This window comes from Kogia breviceps, chromosome 15, assembly GCF_026419965.1.
Source record: "Kogia breviceps isolate mKogBre1 chromosome 15, mKogBre1 haplotype 1, whole genome shotgun sequence".
Taxonomy (NCBI): domain Eukaryota; kingdom Metazoa; phylum Chordata; class Mammalia; order Artiodactyla; family Physeteridae; genus Kogia; species Kogia breviceps.
In genome coordinates, this window is record NC_081324.1 from 89,137,518 (window position 1) to 89,151,702 (window position 14,185).

General features: G+C 66.2%; 2 protein-coding genes across 3 annotated transcripts; one reads left to right on the forward strand and one right to left on the reverse strand.

The window, feature by feature from the left end:
* Positions 1-2,259: 2,259 nt before the first annotated feature.
* Positions 2,260-7,857, reverse strand: DDX51 (DEAD-box helicase 51). Of its 2 annotated transcripts, XM_059039672.2 has the most exons (15): positions 7,496-7,856; positions 7,257-7,408; positions 6,080-6,230; positions 5,626-5,771; positions 5,469-5,540; positions 5,267-5,373; positions 5,004-5,112; positions 4,777-4,922; positions 4,440-4,632; positions 4,249-4,364; positions 4,051-4,167; positions 3,761-3,862; positions 3,585-3,648; positions 3,353-3,487; positions 2,260-3,195 (listed from the first exon to the last, which is right to left on the reverse strand). In XM_059039672.2, the coding sequence occupies exons 1-15, from the start codon at positions 7,818-7,820 to the stop codon at positions 2,974-2,976; spliced, it is 2,157 nt and encodes a 718-aa protein (XP_058895655.1). In that variant the 5' UTR covers positions 7,821-7,856; the 3' UTR covers positions 2,260-2,973. The 2 variants fall into 2 exon arrangements, with proteins under 2 accessions (XP_058895655.1, XP_066870522.1); XM_067014421.1 differs by having other exon boundaries at positions 7,257-7,857.
* A 52-nt stretch (positions 7,858-7,909) lies between these two features.
* NOC4L (nucleolar complex associated 4 homolog) lies at positions 7,910-13,471 on the forward strand. Its single transcript, XM_059040254.2, has 15 exons — positions 7,910-8,088; positions 8,405-8,525; positions 9,012-9,118; positions 9,415-9,522; positions 9,690-9,839; positions 9,922-10,021; positions 10,102-10,136; positions 10,442-10,492; positions 10,583-10,694; positions 10,808-10,868; positions 11,001-11,111; positions 11,268-11,428; positions 11,518-11,600; positions 11,887-12,000; positions 12,088-13,471. Exons 1-15 carry the CDS (start codon positions 7,972-7,974, stop codon positions 12,205-12,207), a joined length of 1,551 nt encoding a protein of 516 aa, XP_058896237.1. The 5' UTR covers positions 7,910-7,971; the 3' UTR covers positions 12,208-13,471.
* Positions 13,472-14,185: the final 714 nt, after the last annotated feature.

Consider the following 14,185-nt stretch of genomic DNA (forward strand, 5'->3'; position numbering starts at 1 on the left):
CCCAGAGAGGAGTGTGGGGTGACGGGCAGCGTCCAGCCGTAGGTGGAGTGTTGGATGGTACCTGACAGTCCCTCCCCTTATTTGCCTTTTCATGTCTGCCTCTGTCGTGATGCTCTGGGGGTGCGGGTTCGCAGACATGGCACATGTGTCCAGAGCTGCGGCCGTGGCCTCGCCATCCTCCTCCTCTGTCTCTTGTACCAGAAGGCGTCGATGCGCCCGGGGGAGGAGAAGCTGGCAGGCCAGAGCACCCACTTCACACACGTGCCCGGGAACGCCTCCAGGAGCACCGGTGGGCGCGTTCTAGACCGCTCTTCGGCAGGAGGGAGCCTTCGCCGCACCAGAGAATGTGGCATCTCCCCTCCAGCCTTCTGAGAAGCAGCACCCGGGGCTTTCCTGGCTGACGAGACCTGCAGGTGCCCCGCCCCCCATCCTTGCCCCGCGTGCCCGGGGGGGGGGGCGAGGGCGGCAGAGTGGTTGCACCAAGGCCACGCTGTCATCTGTGTGCCTCGGCGCTCGCGGGCCGGCCTGGCCGAGGGGCCCCCCCAGGAGGGCCGAACAGCCAGCCCAGGGCTGTCGGACGACCACCACAGCTGCTGGGCCGGTGGGGCCCTGCCCGGCCCTGCTCAGTCCTAACCCTGCTCAGTTCTGAGCCCCGGGGGGATGCCGTTCCAGGGTCTGAGGTCCCCCTGGAGCCTTTGTGAGCTCAGTTCCTGCCATCACAGAGCATCTGTGCCCACCCTGCTGTGCGGTGGCAGCAGGAATGCCTGCAAGGCTGGTCTGCCGCGTTCGCGCCCCCTTCACGCTTCCCTCCTCTTTTCTCCCGGTTGTATTGAGATATGGCTGACATACAGCGCTGTATACGTGTACGGTGTGCAGCAGAACGACCCGACTGACACGCCGTGGAGTGATTATCACAGTCAGTTTAGTGAACATCTGTCGTCTCGCACAGATCGAACATCAGATAGAAAAAAATGTTTTCCTTGCGGCGAGAACTCAGGGTTTACTCTTAACGGCGCTCATACACGTCATGTATAACCTACAGCAGCGCTAATTGTATTTGTCATGTCGTTCGTTCCTAGTACTTATTTATCTAATAAAGGGAAGTTGGTCCCTTTCGACCGTCTCACCCAATGCCCCTGCTTCTGGTCAAGACAAACCTGATCTCTTTTTCTACGAGTTTGTTTTGTAGTATGATTGACTAGCTTACACAGTGAATTCCTGCTACCTCACTCGTCTCTGAAGTCGTCTTCTTTTCCAGATAAATGCCCAGCAAGTCGCTGTTGAAACCCAACAGCAAAGTGAGCTGCACACCGCAGCCTGCCTTGAAGACACCACTACCGGCGTCTCCCAGATGCCCCAGGCCCCAGAGACCCAGCAGGTGCAGGGTAGGCCCTGGATCTCCAAGTTCCAAGTGAAGGGCGAAAGCAGGCAATGTCGTTTCCGCCCGGTGCTGAGGCCCCCCCACTTAGAAGCGAGGGCACAGGAAGGCTCGGGACAGGCCCAGCCGAGGGGCTTCTGCTTGGGGTCTCCCTCAGCAGCAGACAGCGCCCGTGGCCCCCCACGTGAGCGGCCGCGTGCTCCCGGCCCCCAGCCTCCACTTGAACCTCTTCCCAGAACTTGTGGGCAGGCCCGGGGCCACCGCGCACGCTGCACGTTCTCTCCTGTCCCCACGCGCCTGGCCACTCCGCGATACTCAGTAAAGGTGACATCGCAATTCTTTGTTCTGCTGGCATTTATCAGTATCACAAAACTTCAAAAGGCTCAGCTGTTGTCTTTACTCAGTCACCTGCCAGGGCCTCTTCCCGTCTTCTGACACAAGCGTGACTGAATGTAGAGAAAAAGGCAGGCTGAGGAGGCAATCTGGTATTTCCAGCAATCCTATCACCCAGGGGCACGTGTGTGTTCACTATTTTTAAAATTTTCTTCATTTATTAAAAAAAATTACTTATTTTGGCTGTGTTGGGTCTTCATTACTGTGCACAGACTTCCTCTAGTTGCGGTGTGCAGGCTTCTCGTTGTGGCGGCTTCTCTTGTTGTGGCGCACGGGCTCTAGGCGCGCAGGCTTCAGTAGTTGTGGCTCACGGGCTTCAGCAGTTGCGGCTCGCGGGCTCTAGAGCGCAGGCTCAGTAGTTGTGGTGCATGAGCTTAGTTGCTTCGTGGCACGTGGGATCTTCCCGGACCAGGGTTTGAACCTGTGTCCCCCCCTCTGCATTGGTGGGCGGATTCCTAACCACTGCGTCACCAGGGAAGAAGTCCATATTTGTTTTTAAACAGATGCTTTATTGAGACACAAGCCACAGACCGGGAAGCCGCCTCTCAGAGGCGGGGCCTGGCTGTGCCGTCGCCCCGGTCCCGTGCGAAGCCTGGACTGAACTGTGAGCGGGTTCAGTACGCACAGTGCGCTTACAGCCCCGAGGGGTCCCGGTCCGCGTGCTCTCCCGTGAGCTGCCCACTCCGCCCCGACGTTCACTCGGGCCACGGCGAGCACATGGGGCGCCAGGACCCGTGGGGGGCTATTCTGCAGCCACGAGGAGCCGCGGTTCCTTCCCATTAAGGCTCTGTCAACACGTGAGTTTTGGAAACGAGGCCTTCGCAGAGACGGCGGTCAGCGCCCCGAAGCCCGTCTCCTGGACGCTCGTCTCACAGGCACGGTGACTCACCGTGAAGTGCGGCCGCGACGACCACGCAGCGCACCCTCCGTTCTCGGCGACGCCTCGCGGGGAACGGCTGCTTAGCGGCCGGCCGTTCACCGCAACGGCGAGGGACCCAGGGCCGCCTCTCCCACGGAGGGTGGCGGCTCACGCCGTTCGCAGAACTGAATCCCCGAAGGGACCTCAAGGCTGATCCCCAACTTGCAGCCTAACGCGTGGCAGACGCCACCCCGTCAGTTCGGGGGGAGCGTAAAGTTTCGCTGGAGACTCGTTTCCAGAAAGACCACCCGACAGGGGGCTGGCCTTGTGCCCCCGGGCGGTCTCAGGCCTGGGCCAGAGCCTTGTGTCCAGGGGGCCGGGCCCAGGGCAGAGGCGCGCCTGCGGCTCGAGGCTCCCCCGGCTGAGGGGTCCCGGCTCCCGCTCCTGCGTCTGGCAAGCAGCGCTCAGCACGTCTCCGGGAAGGGGGCGCCCCGCCAGCACGCGGGGGGAGCCCTCGCCAGCCTGTCCCCAGCCTCTGCAGGCAGCCTCCGCTTTTCCGCTCCTCCTGCAGGGGCGATGGGGCGGGCATGGGGGTTGGCAGGCGCCACCCTCCCCCCGCTCCCTGCGGCCGGCCCTGCCCTCCAGCCCCGAGGGCAGACACGCCCCTGCCCGTCCCCTCCCTCCAGGCCGCTCGTCCAGGGCCGAGCCCCGCGGCGCCTCACCCTGACAGCCCTCTCCAGCTGGGCCAGGGCCTCCTGGTACCGCGGGACCAGCGGCTGCAGGAGCTCGCTGGGGGCGTCATGCCGCTGCAGCCCGGGCACCCCGCCTTCGCCGAGCATCCGGATAAATCTCCTCTCCTGCACGGAAGGAGCACGTGAGGGGAAGAGGCCCCGCCCCGCCAGGGTCCCCAGCGCGAGCCCGGGCCCCACCTCCCGCTGCGTGGCGCGTGCTGACCTGCACCTTGAGCAGCAGTGTCAAGGCCTGTCCGGCTTTTCCGGCGCGGGCGGTTCTTCCAACCCTGAAACGGAGCGCAGCCCCTCCATAGCCGTGGCCCCCGGGCCCCGAGGGCTGCGGGGACCAGGCTTTCTCCCCAGGCCACCCCCTCCCCAGACCCAGGGCCAGCCCCGCACCGGTGCACGTAGGTCCGCAGGTACTGGGGGGCGTCATAGTTCACCACCAGCTGCACGCCCTGCACGTCGATGCCACGGGCCGTGGCGTCAGTGCTGATGAGGCTGGAGGGACACGAGGGGCCGCGGGCCCTGCCTGAGGCCGGGAGCGGCGACACACGCCCCTTCCCGCCCTGCTGGGGCGCCGCCACGGAGCTGGGGAGGGCCCGAGGCGCCCTGCAGGAACCCAAGCTGACGCCGGCGCGAGCGCCCTCCCCGGAGCAGGACCCTGGCCTGTCTCCCCAGGTACTCACAGCTGGATCTTCCCCTGCTGAAACTGCTTCAAGATCAGCTTCCTGGAGCCAGGCCCATAGCGGGAGGAGAAGTCAGCCACGCGCACGCCCCCGAAAGCCTGGACCAGCAGGAACAGCCTGGGCGGGAGAGGCCAGGGCCAGGTGGGCTGGGGGAACCACCGCCTCTCCCCTCCGGTCCCCGCACCGTGCGGGCCTCACCTGTGCGAGTTCTCGCGGGAGTTGGTGAAACACAGAACCCTTGAGAGATTCATCTCCAGGATCAGGTGCAGGACGACCAGCGGCTTGAGGCGGAGGCTGCAGGGCACGTAGCGGTGCTGCGGGGGCGGCGCGAGGTTGGCCGCAGCCCGGTGCCTGGACGCGCCCCTCCCCCCTCCAAGTGCCCTGCTCACCGTGAGCCCCGCGGGGAAGGTGTACTTCCCGCCCGAGTCCCCGTCCGCGTCGGGGTCTCTGGGGCCCCCGTGCACCGACCCCGTGGAAAAGAGCCGGGGCCGGTAGAGGCCGAGCTGCTGCAGCTTTTCGGGGTTCTGGGTCAGGGTGGCCGAGAAGAGTAGTTTCTGCAGTGGCATCTGGGGGCAGCAGACGCTGCAAGGGGAGGGGACGCTGGGAAAGCAGCACAGCCCCACCAGCCCGCCCCCGCCTGGCGGGAGAGCGTCTCAGACGGGGCAGCGGAGGGGACCAGCTCAGGGCGGCCCCACTGGGCGCAGAGCAGAGCGCAGGGCCCGGTACCTGGCTGCAGTCACAGCCCGGGGCTGCGTTCTCTGGAGCAGAGCAAAGGGGTCCCTAGCGGCCTCACTGGGAAAGGCCGCGGCCACCACGCGCGGCAGCCAGGACTGGTGCATGCTGTCTATCACGCGGTCGGCCTCGTCAATCACCTGCGGGGGGGTGGGGGGGGTGGGGGGGGCGCGGTCAGCCTCGGGCCTGGGCCCGGGCCTCCCGCCACGTGGGCCACCTACCAGGAAGCGGAGGTGCTGGAGGCTGAATCCTGGGGTCTGCTCGATGTGGTCCACCAGGCGGCCGGGGGTGGCCACCACGATGTCTGCCAGGCAGCGGAAGCCGTCTGCTCTGCGGAGCGGAGAGTGGCTCAGGAGGGCCACCCCGCACTGACGCCGGGGCCCCGCGGGCGGCAGCGCTCCGTTCCCCGGGGCCAGACGGCTGCGACGCGGCTACACAGAGCGGGCCCGCCTCTCGGAGGAGCCCACAGACCGGAGGGACCTACGTGTCCTGCACGAGGCTCTCCTGCTCCTTGGCCAGCGACTTCTGCCCGGTGACCAGGGCAACCCGCAGGGGAGTGGCCTCTGCGTAGACGTTGAACACCCTGCTCACCTGGAGGAGGAGCGGCCGTCACCAGCGTGACCCGAGGCCCCACGCCGCGGTGACGAAGAGCCCGGGTCTGACCTCCAGGCGTGGGGTCCACGTACCTGCTGGGCCAGCTCCTTGGTCGGCAGCACAACCAGGGCACGAACCCGGCACACGGCTCGCGGAAGCAAGGCCTGAGGGGGAGGGCCGCCACCTTCAGTCAGTCAGCAGGGCCGCTCCCTGCCTGCAGACCCGCCGGAGGGGAGGCCCCACGCGCACCTGCACCACAGGGAGGACGAAGGCCAGGGTCTTCCCGCTGCCCGTTGGGGCGGAAACACAGACGTCGCTGGGCCGGCAGCCGCCTCTGCTCACCAGGAACCCGCTGGCTGCGCTCTCCAGGAGAGCGGGGATCACTGCTGCCTGCACTGGACAGGGAACGGCGAGGCGCACGTCACGGTGCTGTGCGGACACCCAGCGCTAGCACAGGCACCAGAGACGGCCGCCTCCCCGTCTGTGACCTCTCGGCTGGGATCTCGCTCAAGGTCGGCACCAGAGCCTCCCGGAGCTGAGAGGCTGGAGGTGCTGAGGCCAGGACCACACCTGCCACTGGACGTGTGCACAGGCTGCCGGTGTGGGCAGCTGCTGAGCGACAGCCTTGGAGAGTTCTGGGAGAAGATGCTCTGGAAGGAAACCCTGCTCCCACCCCCACCACACCTGCACAGGACAGGGGCACCTGGAAAGTAGGACGAGATGCCCTGAGCCCGCAGCCTCTTCCGCAGGTCCGGGTGGACTTCCGGGATATCCTCGATAGACACCAGGCCTTCGGTGACATTCTTTCCAACGCAGCTTGGCTCAGCCAGCCACGCTGGCAGGAAAGGCTGGACCTAACACAAAGGAAAAGAGAAAGAGACGAGGTGAATACTCCAAAACCCGCCAGGCCAGCAGAGCAAGGCCCCATAAGCCAAACACTCAAAACACTGAAAAGGCTGAAAAAGCTGCAAGAAACAGGCAAGCTTTCTAGCTTCTCCTAGACCCCCCACGTCTCACTCTCCATGAAACCTTTAAAGGACAGGAAAAACACATACCAAAAAGTACCACTCCTTGAGCCAAACCACAGGGGCTCACCTTCGCACCTGGTAACACCTGTGCTCCAATGACATCTGTGCTCCGGGCCACACCCACAAGGTGCCCAGGACCTGGCACTCTCCTATCCACGCTTTTGTTTGCTATCACTGGCTCTGCGCCAACCATACAAACCCTCTGCTGTTTTACACACCAAGCTCATTGCTACCTCGGGGCCTTTGCCCCAACTCGGCCCTCTCCCTGGCACACACTTCCCCGCCCCCGGCCCACCTTAACCAGGCTAATCCCTGTCTTCTGATTCCAACTCGAAGTGGATCTCCCTAGGGACACTCTGCCCAGCCTCTCTTATTCTTCGTGATGAGGATCACTCTCTAGACATTCTTCAGCTCACGTATTCGGTTACTTAAATCTTATGCTAACGTGAATCTGCAACTCGCCCAAGACCCTGGTAGACCTGGTAGGATCCCCCATTTTGTTCGCTATGTTGGTGAGCACAGTGGAAGATCCTTAAATGTGCACTGCACTAAAGAAGCGAAACTATTTAGAGAGGTCTCTGTGACAGCAGCACGGAAACCAAATTAACCCGCTGGTTTCGGAAAAAAGAGAGAACTCTTATGATTGAAAGTAGAAGTGCCGAGTTTGCACAGAATTCAAACCGTAAACAAGGCTGCTAAGACATCAGCAGGCGGCCGGCTCAGGTGTTCACTCACCGAACACAAACCACACACGCATCAGGCGCAAGCACCGTTCTCCAAGCCGTCCCACGAACACAAGCCGCGGTAACGACAGCCACCCCAGCGCTGCAGCCTCCCCCCCGGGCCGCTCACCTTTGGCGCCTTGCTCCTCCCGAAGCCCCCGAGCACCAAGGCGTGGGCTGGGGGACCAGTGGCCTCTTCGGGGAGCGGCCCGCCCTGGCCCTCCGGCGACCCAGCGGCTTCGGCGCCCACGCTGTCCGCCGCCGGCGTCTCCTCGCTGCTCTCTGTGCGGCAGAAGCGGGGACGGGGCAGCGCGTCAGCCCCACGCAGTGCCGAGTCCCAAGGACCCGCCCCGCCCCGCGAAGCCCCACCTGCGCCCGCGTCCTCATCCTCGTTGTCCGCCTTCCGCCGCTTGCAGGGAGGTGCGTGCGGGCTCCCCGGCGCCCCGCCGCTCTTGCACCTCCGCGTTCTGCGCGGCCGCCGTCGCCGCTTCCCCGCTGCCTGCGCGGTCTGCGCGGCCTCCGCGGCCTCCGCGGGCTCTTGCTGCGGCGGCTGCTTCTGCAGCTGCCGCTCTCGGGCCCGGCACCGCAGCCGCTCCAGCAGCGCGCGAGCCCGGCCGTCCGCCTCAGCCTCGGCCTCGGCCTCCGCCCCGGCCGCCTCGGGGCCCGCGTACCTCGCAACGTGAAAGAGCGCCATGCCGACCGCCACGCGCCACTCCGGCCCGGCGCGCCGCGATGACGGCGGGGCGGGCGCTGACGTTATCAGGCGCCGGCGGTGACGTCAGTGGCGCGCCGGGAGGCGGAGCCGGGGGGCGGCTGGTTTGGTCTCTGCCGCGTGGGGCGACAGCATGGAACGGGAAGCCGGCCCTGGGGGCGCGCGCCGGGCGCTGGGCCTCCTGGTGGAGGCGGTGCTGGCAAACCGAGGCAAGGCCAACGCCGTGTTCGACATCCTGGCCGTGCTACAGGTGGGGGCCCGTGGGGAGCGGCGGGGGTCGCGGCCGGGTCCCGGGGTTGGAGACCTTCTCGGGCTCGGACGAGGTGGGGCTTGGGTTTGGATGCGGGCAGATAATTGCAAAGCGGAGTTCAGGACCCTACTAAGGGTTTTCTCCAGTCTCGCAGGGCTCCCAGGTTGGAGGGTCTGGTGCGGGGTTTGGCAGAGGTGGGATGGGAGGGTCACACGGGCTCAGGGGTGGGGTGGGATGGGGCTGGGGTCCTGGTCGGTAAAGGGGGCAGGGGCCACAGCTCCAGGCGGGGCACCCCGCGACCGTCATCTCCCCGCAGTCTGAGGATCAGGAGGAGATCCAGGAAGCGGTGCGCGCATGCAGCCGACTTTTCGGGGCCCTGCTGGCCCGCGGAGAGCTGTTTGTGGGCCAGCTGCCCTCTGAGGAGATGGTCATGGCAGGTCAGTGTCCAGGAGGGCCTGGTCTCTGACAAGATTAGAGGAGGATCTTGCTAACATGGGATGATCCCCACCCCCAAACTCCATCATAGTCCATGCGGGTCGGTGGGATCGGGAGATTGTGTTTGGGGCAAAGGGTGGGTAAATAGGGACGTTGAAGCCAGATGTAAGTAAAGGCGGGGTGGGGTGTGACTGTTTATTTTGTTTCGTGCTTCTTGTGGGATTTGACGTTGCGTATCCTTGACTGTTAATTCCACGGAGGTTTAGAGTTATGTGTCTCAGTTCTTGGCACGTCTGGGTCTTGGGGTGAAAGAAGAGAGGATCCTGCCTGGGGGCACGTGCTGGTCCTGCCCCAGGTCTGGAGCCACGGTGACTCGTTTTCACTCATTCGTCGGCTGGGCTGAGTAGAGGGCAGGGGGAGGGTGGGGCTGGGTCCCGTCTGGCGTGTAAGGGCATCGGTGTGGGCTGACCGCCCTGCCCCACCTGCAGGGTCCCGGGGGGCCACTCGCAAGTACAGGGTGTGGATGCGGCACCGGTACCACAGCTGCTGCAACCGCCTGGGGGAGCTCTTGGCCCGCTCCTCCTTTCGAGTCAAGGTGAGTCTGGGCGGCTAGCCTTACTTGCCCATGCGGCCCAACCTCAGGCCCTCCACACAGCAGGGCTCTGCGAGGGGTCTGGGGCCGTGGCTGCAGGTGCCAGCCCGGGCGAGGGTGCTGTCTCTTTTCATGGCTGGTTTCTCTGCGTGTGGCTGCGTCCGCCCTGTCTCCTGATTCTCGCAGGAGCTTTATGTTGGCGTTCTTCAGGCCTGAGGGCCGGGGGAGCTCTGTGGGCCTGTCTGCAGGGGTGACCTGTGGTGGGAGCCTCGCGGTTGCTTTGCCTCCCCTCCTCCTAGGAGCTGGCCCTCAGCACGCTCATGAAGTTCGTGCAGCTGGAGGGGGAGCACCCCCTGGAGAAGCCCAAGTGGGAAGGCAGCTATCTGTTCCCCCACCAGCTCTTCAAGGTGAGGCCCAGGCTGCCCGCTTGGGGATCTCCCCGGCTGCCTGTGGGTTGTGGAGTTTGGGGGGACTCTGGCAGCCCCCGCCAGACTCTGCTCTGTGAGCTCCAGGCCTGGGCCGCGTGTCCTGGGGGTCAGAGAGGTGCTCACCGCCTTGTTCCCCCTGCCCCCAGTCGGTGGTGGGAGGCCTGCTCTCTCCGGAAGAGGACTGCTCTCTGCTGCTCTGTCAGTTCCGGGAGTTCCTGGAACACGACGACATCCGCTACCACACGATGCAGGCTGCGGCGGACGCTGTGGCCCGGGCCGCTGATGGACACCCTGACGTGAGCCGCCTGGGTCCGGGGAGGACGGGGGGAGGGGTGACGGGCACGCGGCGCCCGGGTGCTCAGGCCAGGTCCGCGGCAGGTGCCGCTCATCTTTTGGAACAACGCCTTCACGCTGCTGTCCTCCGTGAGCCTGCCCCGCCAGGAGAGCACCCCCCGCAGCTTCTACGTCAAGCACGCGGGTAAGCGCCGGGGCTGGGAGGGCGGGAGGGCAGGGACCTAGCCTTCTCCCGTGTCGGGTGACCCCTCGCTTTATCTGCAGAGCTCTCAGACAAGTGGAAGGTCGTTCATCTGAGGGTGAGGCGCCCTGGGTGGGTGGCGGTTTCCCTGCAAATCCCCCGGTCCTGGGCCAGCGCCCCGTCCCTGCCTTGTCAGCCACGGGGGTCACAGGAGGCCCCGGGGGCCCAGGCACGGTTCCCGGAGGTCCGAGGCGGCCCGCCCAGACCTCTCTGGGGCTGAGGGTCGTCGCCAGGGTGGCTGTGAACACAGGGCCTGTGGCCGAGAGGGAGGCGTTCTCTCGCTGGGGTTGCTTAGGCCCTGGCTCCGTACCGGGGGCAGGGTTGGGAGCGTGGGGGACGTCCACCCCTGTCGCTTCCCCACAGGAGCACAGGAAGGCCTTCCAGCAGATGTGGCTCGGCTTCCTCAAGCACCAGGTAGGGTGGGGCAGGGGCCCCAGGGCTGGACTCCGGCGGCCGGGCGGCCAGGCGGCCGGGCGCACCGACCTGACCCGCTGCTTCTGGCAGCTGCCTCTCCGCGTCTGCAAGAAGGTTCTGGTGATCATGCACGACTCCATCCTGCCTCACCTGGCGCAGCCCAGCCTCATGATTGATTTCCTCGCCCGCGCCTGTGACGTCGGTGAGCCGGGAGCTGCGGGACTGGGGAGGGGAGGGGCGCTCTGCAGCCCCGGGCCAGGCAGTGGCGGGGCTGTGCTGTCGGGTTGGGCTCCAAGGCTGTGCGTTTGTCTGCAGGTGGAGCCATCAGCCTGCTGGCTTTGAACGGGCTTTTCATCCTGATTCATAAGCACAACCTGTGAGTGTCCGCCTCGGGGTCTGAGGGCTTTTCAGCTCTGCCTGTTCATCCGTGAGCCCGGCCGGGGTTCCTGATTATCCTGTTTGTGGCTCTACCCTGACACGTGCTCTGTCCCTCCTCTCACCTCTCCAGGGAGTACCCTGATTTCTACCAGAAGCTGTACGGCCTGCTTGACCCGTCTGTCTTCCACGTCAAGTACCGGGCCCGCTTCTTCCACCTGGCCGACCTCTTCCTGTCGTCCTCGTGAGTGGGGGCGGGGCTGGGGACACCTGGCCTGGCTCAGAGTTGTAGGGCTGCCTGGGCCCCGCCCATCCCTGTGGGGCTGTGGCTGAAGGCCAGGACCTGAGCTGGGGGCTGGCACGGAGGGCTGGAGTCTTACGCCCCACCCCGCCCCCCCAGGCATCTGCCCGCCTACCTGGTGGCTGCTTTCACCAAGCGCCTGGCCCGCCTGGCCCTGACGGCGCCCCCCGAGGCTTTGCTCACGGTCCTGCCCTTTATCTGCAACCTGCTGCGCAGACACCCCGCCTGCCGTGTCCTCGTGCACTGCCCCAGGGGCCCAGGTGAGTGCAACCGGAGCCCCTGGGAGGCCTGGCCGAGCGGCCAGCACGCAGGGGCAGGTGGCAGACCGGAGCCTGGGTCTCGTTCCTAGAGCTGGACGCCGACCCCTATGACCCCCAAGAGGAGGACCCTGCCCGGAGCCGAGCCCTGGAGAGCTCTCTGTGGGAGCTGCAGGTGAGGGCGCCCGGCCTGCCGGCCACTCCTTGGGCTTCCTGAAGCCGCCCCATCTGGGCGCGCTCCCTCGGCCACCCACCCAGCCCCACCCGCACGCCCCTGCCAGCATCTCTGCCAGGTCCCCAGGGATCCCGCCGTGCCCGGTCACTTCGGTCGCCCAGGAGAGCCTTTGCCCCCGTCCGCCCCGTCCCTGGCCTGTGGGGGCGGCGAGGTGTTCCCCGCTCAGTGCTTCCTGTGCCCCTCGCTTTGCCCACGAGGGGCGGTGACATCCCACGCGCCCCTCCAGGCCCTCCAGCGGCATTACCACCCCGAGGTGTCCAAGGCCGCCAGCGCCGTTAACCAGGCGCTGTCCGAGGCCGAGGTCAGCATCGCGCCGCTGCTGGAGCTCACCGCCTTCCAGGTGAGGCTGTGAGGCGGGCCGGGGGCTGGGGCGGTGAGGGCTGCACAGCACGGGGCGCCTGACCGGCCGCCTGTCCCCGCCCCGCAGATCTTCGAGCGGGACCTGGAGAAGAAGGGGCCTGAGCCAGTGCCCCTGGAGTTCATCCCGGCCCAGGGCCTGCTGGGCCGGCGGGACGACCTCTGCGCCCAGCACTTCACGCTGAGCTGACCCTGCGCGCCCCGGTGCCCCCGACGGATGGTCCTGTGGGGAAGCCGCCGGGGGCGCTGGCGGGCGGGGCTCTCGGGAGGCGCGGGTCCTGCGCCCCTGGGGCTGGGGTCACAGCGCCGGCGGGGTGCCCTCCCGTCCACCTGCCGCCCCTCCACCCGCCCACCCTGCTGGCCTCGCCAGAGGGTGCTGCCCGGGGCCCTCCCTTCCCTGCAGCCTGGTGGGGAGGGGCGAGGTGGGGTATGGGGGGTGCTGCAGGGCAGCCCCAGCTTCCGGGACCTCAGTTACAAGCGTGCCGGGTCGTGGCTTCTGTCGGCCCCCGCGATTCCCCCGAAGACGCGTCAGGACCTCTGCATCCCTGTGCTTCCTGACACGGGGCGGCCGCGAGAGCCTCTCTGCTGCAGTTGGACTGTGACGCGGGAGTGACGGGGGGCTCTGTGCCCCAGTCGGTCTCGGCGGGCAGCACAGGGAGGAGCTCGAGCTCGCCGTGCCCGGCCAGGCCCTCCCGAGGTCACCTTTGTCCCCAGAAGCGCAGTGAGTCTGGGGGTGAGCGGCTGCCCCGTCGAGGGGTTACAGGTGGGGCCTGTCCGTCCCTCCCCCCCCCCCCCGAGCGGAGTGGGCCAGCCCGTTTGTTTCCAGGCTTATCTTTTCGAGGTTTCTTTTCTGCCAAAGGTGCCGGATTTTCCGGCTCTGGCAGCGACCCCGTTTCCTTTAAAAAACCCACTTGGTTCGGTCCACGCCTGGCGCCTGCCCACGCTTGGCAGGGGCTGATGGGGGCACGGGGGTGGGGCAACCCACAGGGAGATACCTTGCTGCCCTCTGCCGCCTCCTGTCTGGGCCCCGCTCCTGGCCACGCCCCGCCCCGCCCCCGGGGAGCAGGGTGGGGGCTCGTGGCGGGCGCCCTGGAGTCCCAGCAGGGAAGGGTTCCGCCAGTCTGGTGTCCAGGTCCCCCCCGCCGGCCCGGGGTCCCAGTGCGCCCCGCTGGTAGCAGCACAGCACGCGGCTGCCCTTCACCCGCCTTCCCACGAGCAGCAGGGGATGCTCGTTGCTGACCCTGGAGCGCAGGGCTTGCCTGGGGCGGGGCGCGGGGTGGGCGGTCTTGAGAGAGCCGGGCTGTCGGGCCCCAGGAGTGCGCAGTGGGCCAGAGGCCGCCGTGGCGCGTTGTGGGATGCCCGGGGGCAGTGCTGGACGGCCCGGGGCCTCCCGCGTTTCTTGAAAAATACCGCTATGTGAAAAAAATGACAAATTACAAAACACTCGAGCAGGTTCTCTTGGTCTCGTCTGGATTTGGCGTGCTGTGCTCCCGTCGGCCCTCGCTGTGGCCCTTAGCCGCGCTGCTCCCCGGGCAGCTGCGCTCTGCTGTGTCTGACCTCCGGCAGGTCCCCATTTCCTGTCCTCTGGCCCTGGTTGTCCGTGGGGGAAGAGGGGTGACAGTGCCCTTCCCAGCGGCTGTGAGGTTGGCTGAGAGGCTGCGTGGTGGGTTGGAGGCGAGAACTGAACGGGGGCTGGGGGCACCGCTGGGGCTCTGCCTGTCCTTCAGGAGCCCGAGGGGTGGCCGGGTCAAGCCTCCGGGGCACGTGGGGCTGACTGCAGGGCTCCTGGCTCCAGGGGAGGTACAAGCTCAGACTTTCAAGGGCTTTGGAACCACCTGGGATCAGATAAGATGTCTACGTGGGCCGGCGAGGGGAGGGAAGGACCTCGGGCAGGTGTACCTGAGGGCAGGTGTACGTGAGGGCAGAGACCGTAGCAGCTCCTTGGTCTGTACCAGGAGACCGTCCTGAGCCGCCTGTGAGCGACCCACCTCTGAGCCCAGAGACAATGCAGGCGCTTAGAAAGAGTAAATGTTTATATGTTTAAAAAGAAAAAAAGCCAGGCACCAGCAAACCCGCTCCTGGCAGCCTCACCGCTCTGATGGCTCCCTGCGAGGGCGGGGAAGGGGAAGCCAGCAGCTGCCTTTTGTTTAACGAAAGCCCTGCCCCAT

Excerpts from the sequence above, each read along its gene's own strand:
- NOC4L (XM_059040254.2), top strand. The coding sequence starts at position 7,972 with ATGGAACGGGAAGCCGGCCCTGGGGGCGCGCGCCGGGCGCTGGGCCTC. Across the intron at positions 8,089-8,404 it reads ACATCCTGGCCGTGCTACAG|TCTGAGGATCAGGAGGAGAT; the intron begins GTGGGGGCCCGT and ends ATCTCCCCGCAG. Across the intron at positions 10,022-10,101 it reads CTTCTACGTCAAGCACGCGG|AGCTCTCAGACAAGTGGAAG; the intron begins GTAAGCGCCGGG and ends CTTTATCTGCAG.
- DDX51 (XM_067014421.1), bottom strand. The coding sequence starts at position 7,820 with ATGGCGCTCTTTCACGTTGCGAGGTACGCGGGCCCCGAGGCGGCCGGG. Across the intron at positions 6,231-7,256 it reads GGAGGAGCAAGGCGCCAAAG|GTCCAGCCTTTCCTGCCAGC; the intron begins GTGAGCGGCCCG and ends CCTTTGTGTTAG. Across the intron at positions 3,863-4,050 it reads CAGCAGGGGAAGATCCAGCT|CCTCATCAGCACTGACGCCA; the intron begins GTGAGTACCTGG and ends GTGTCCCTCCAG.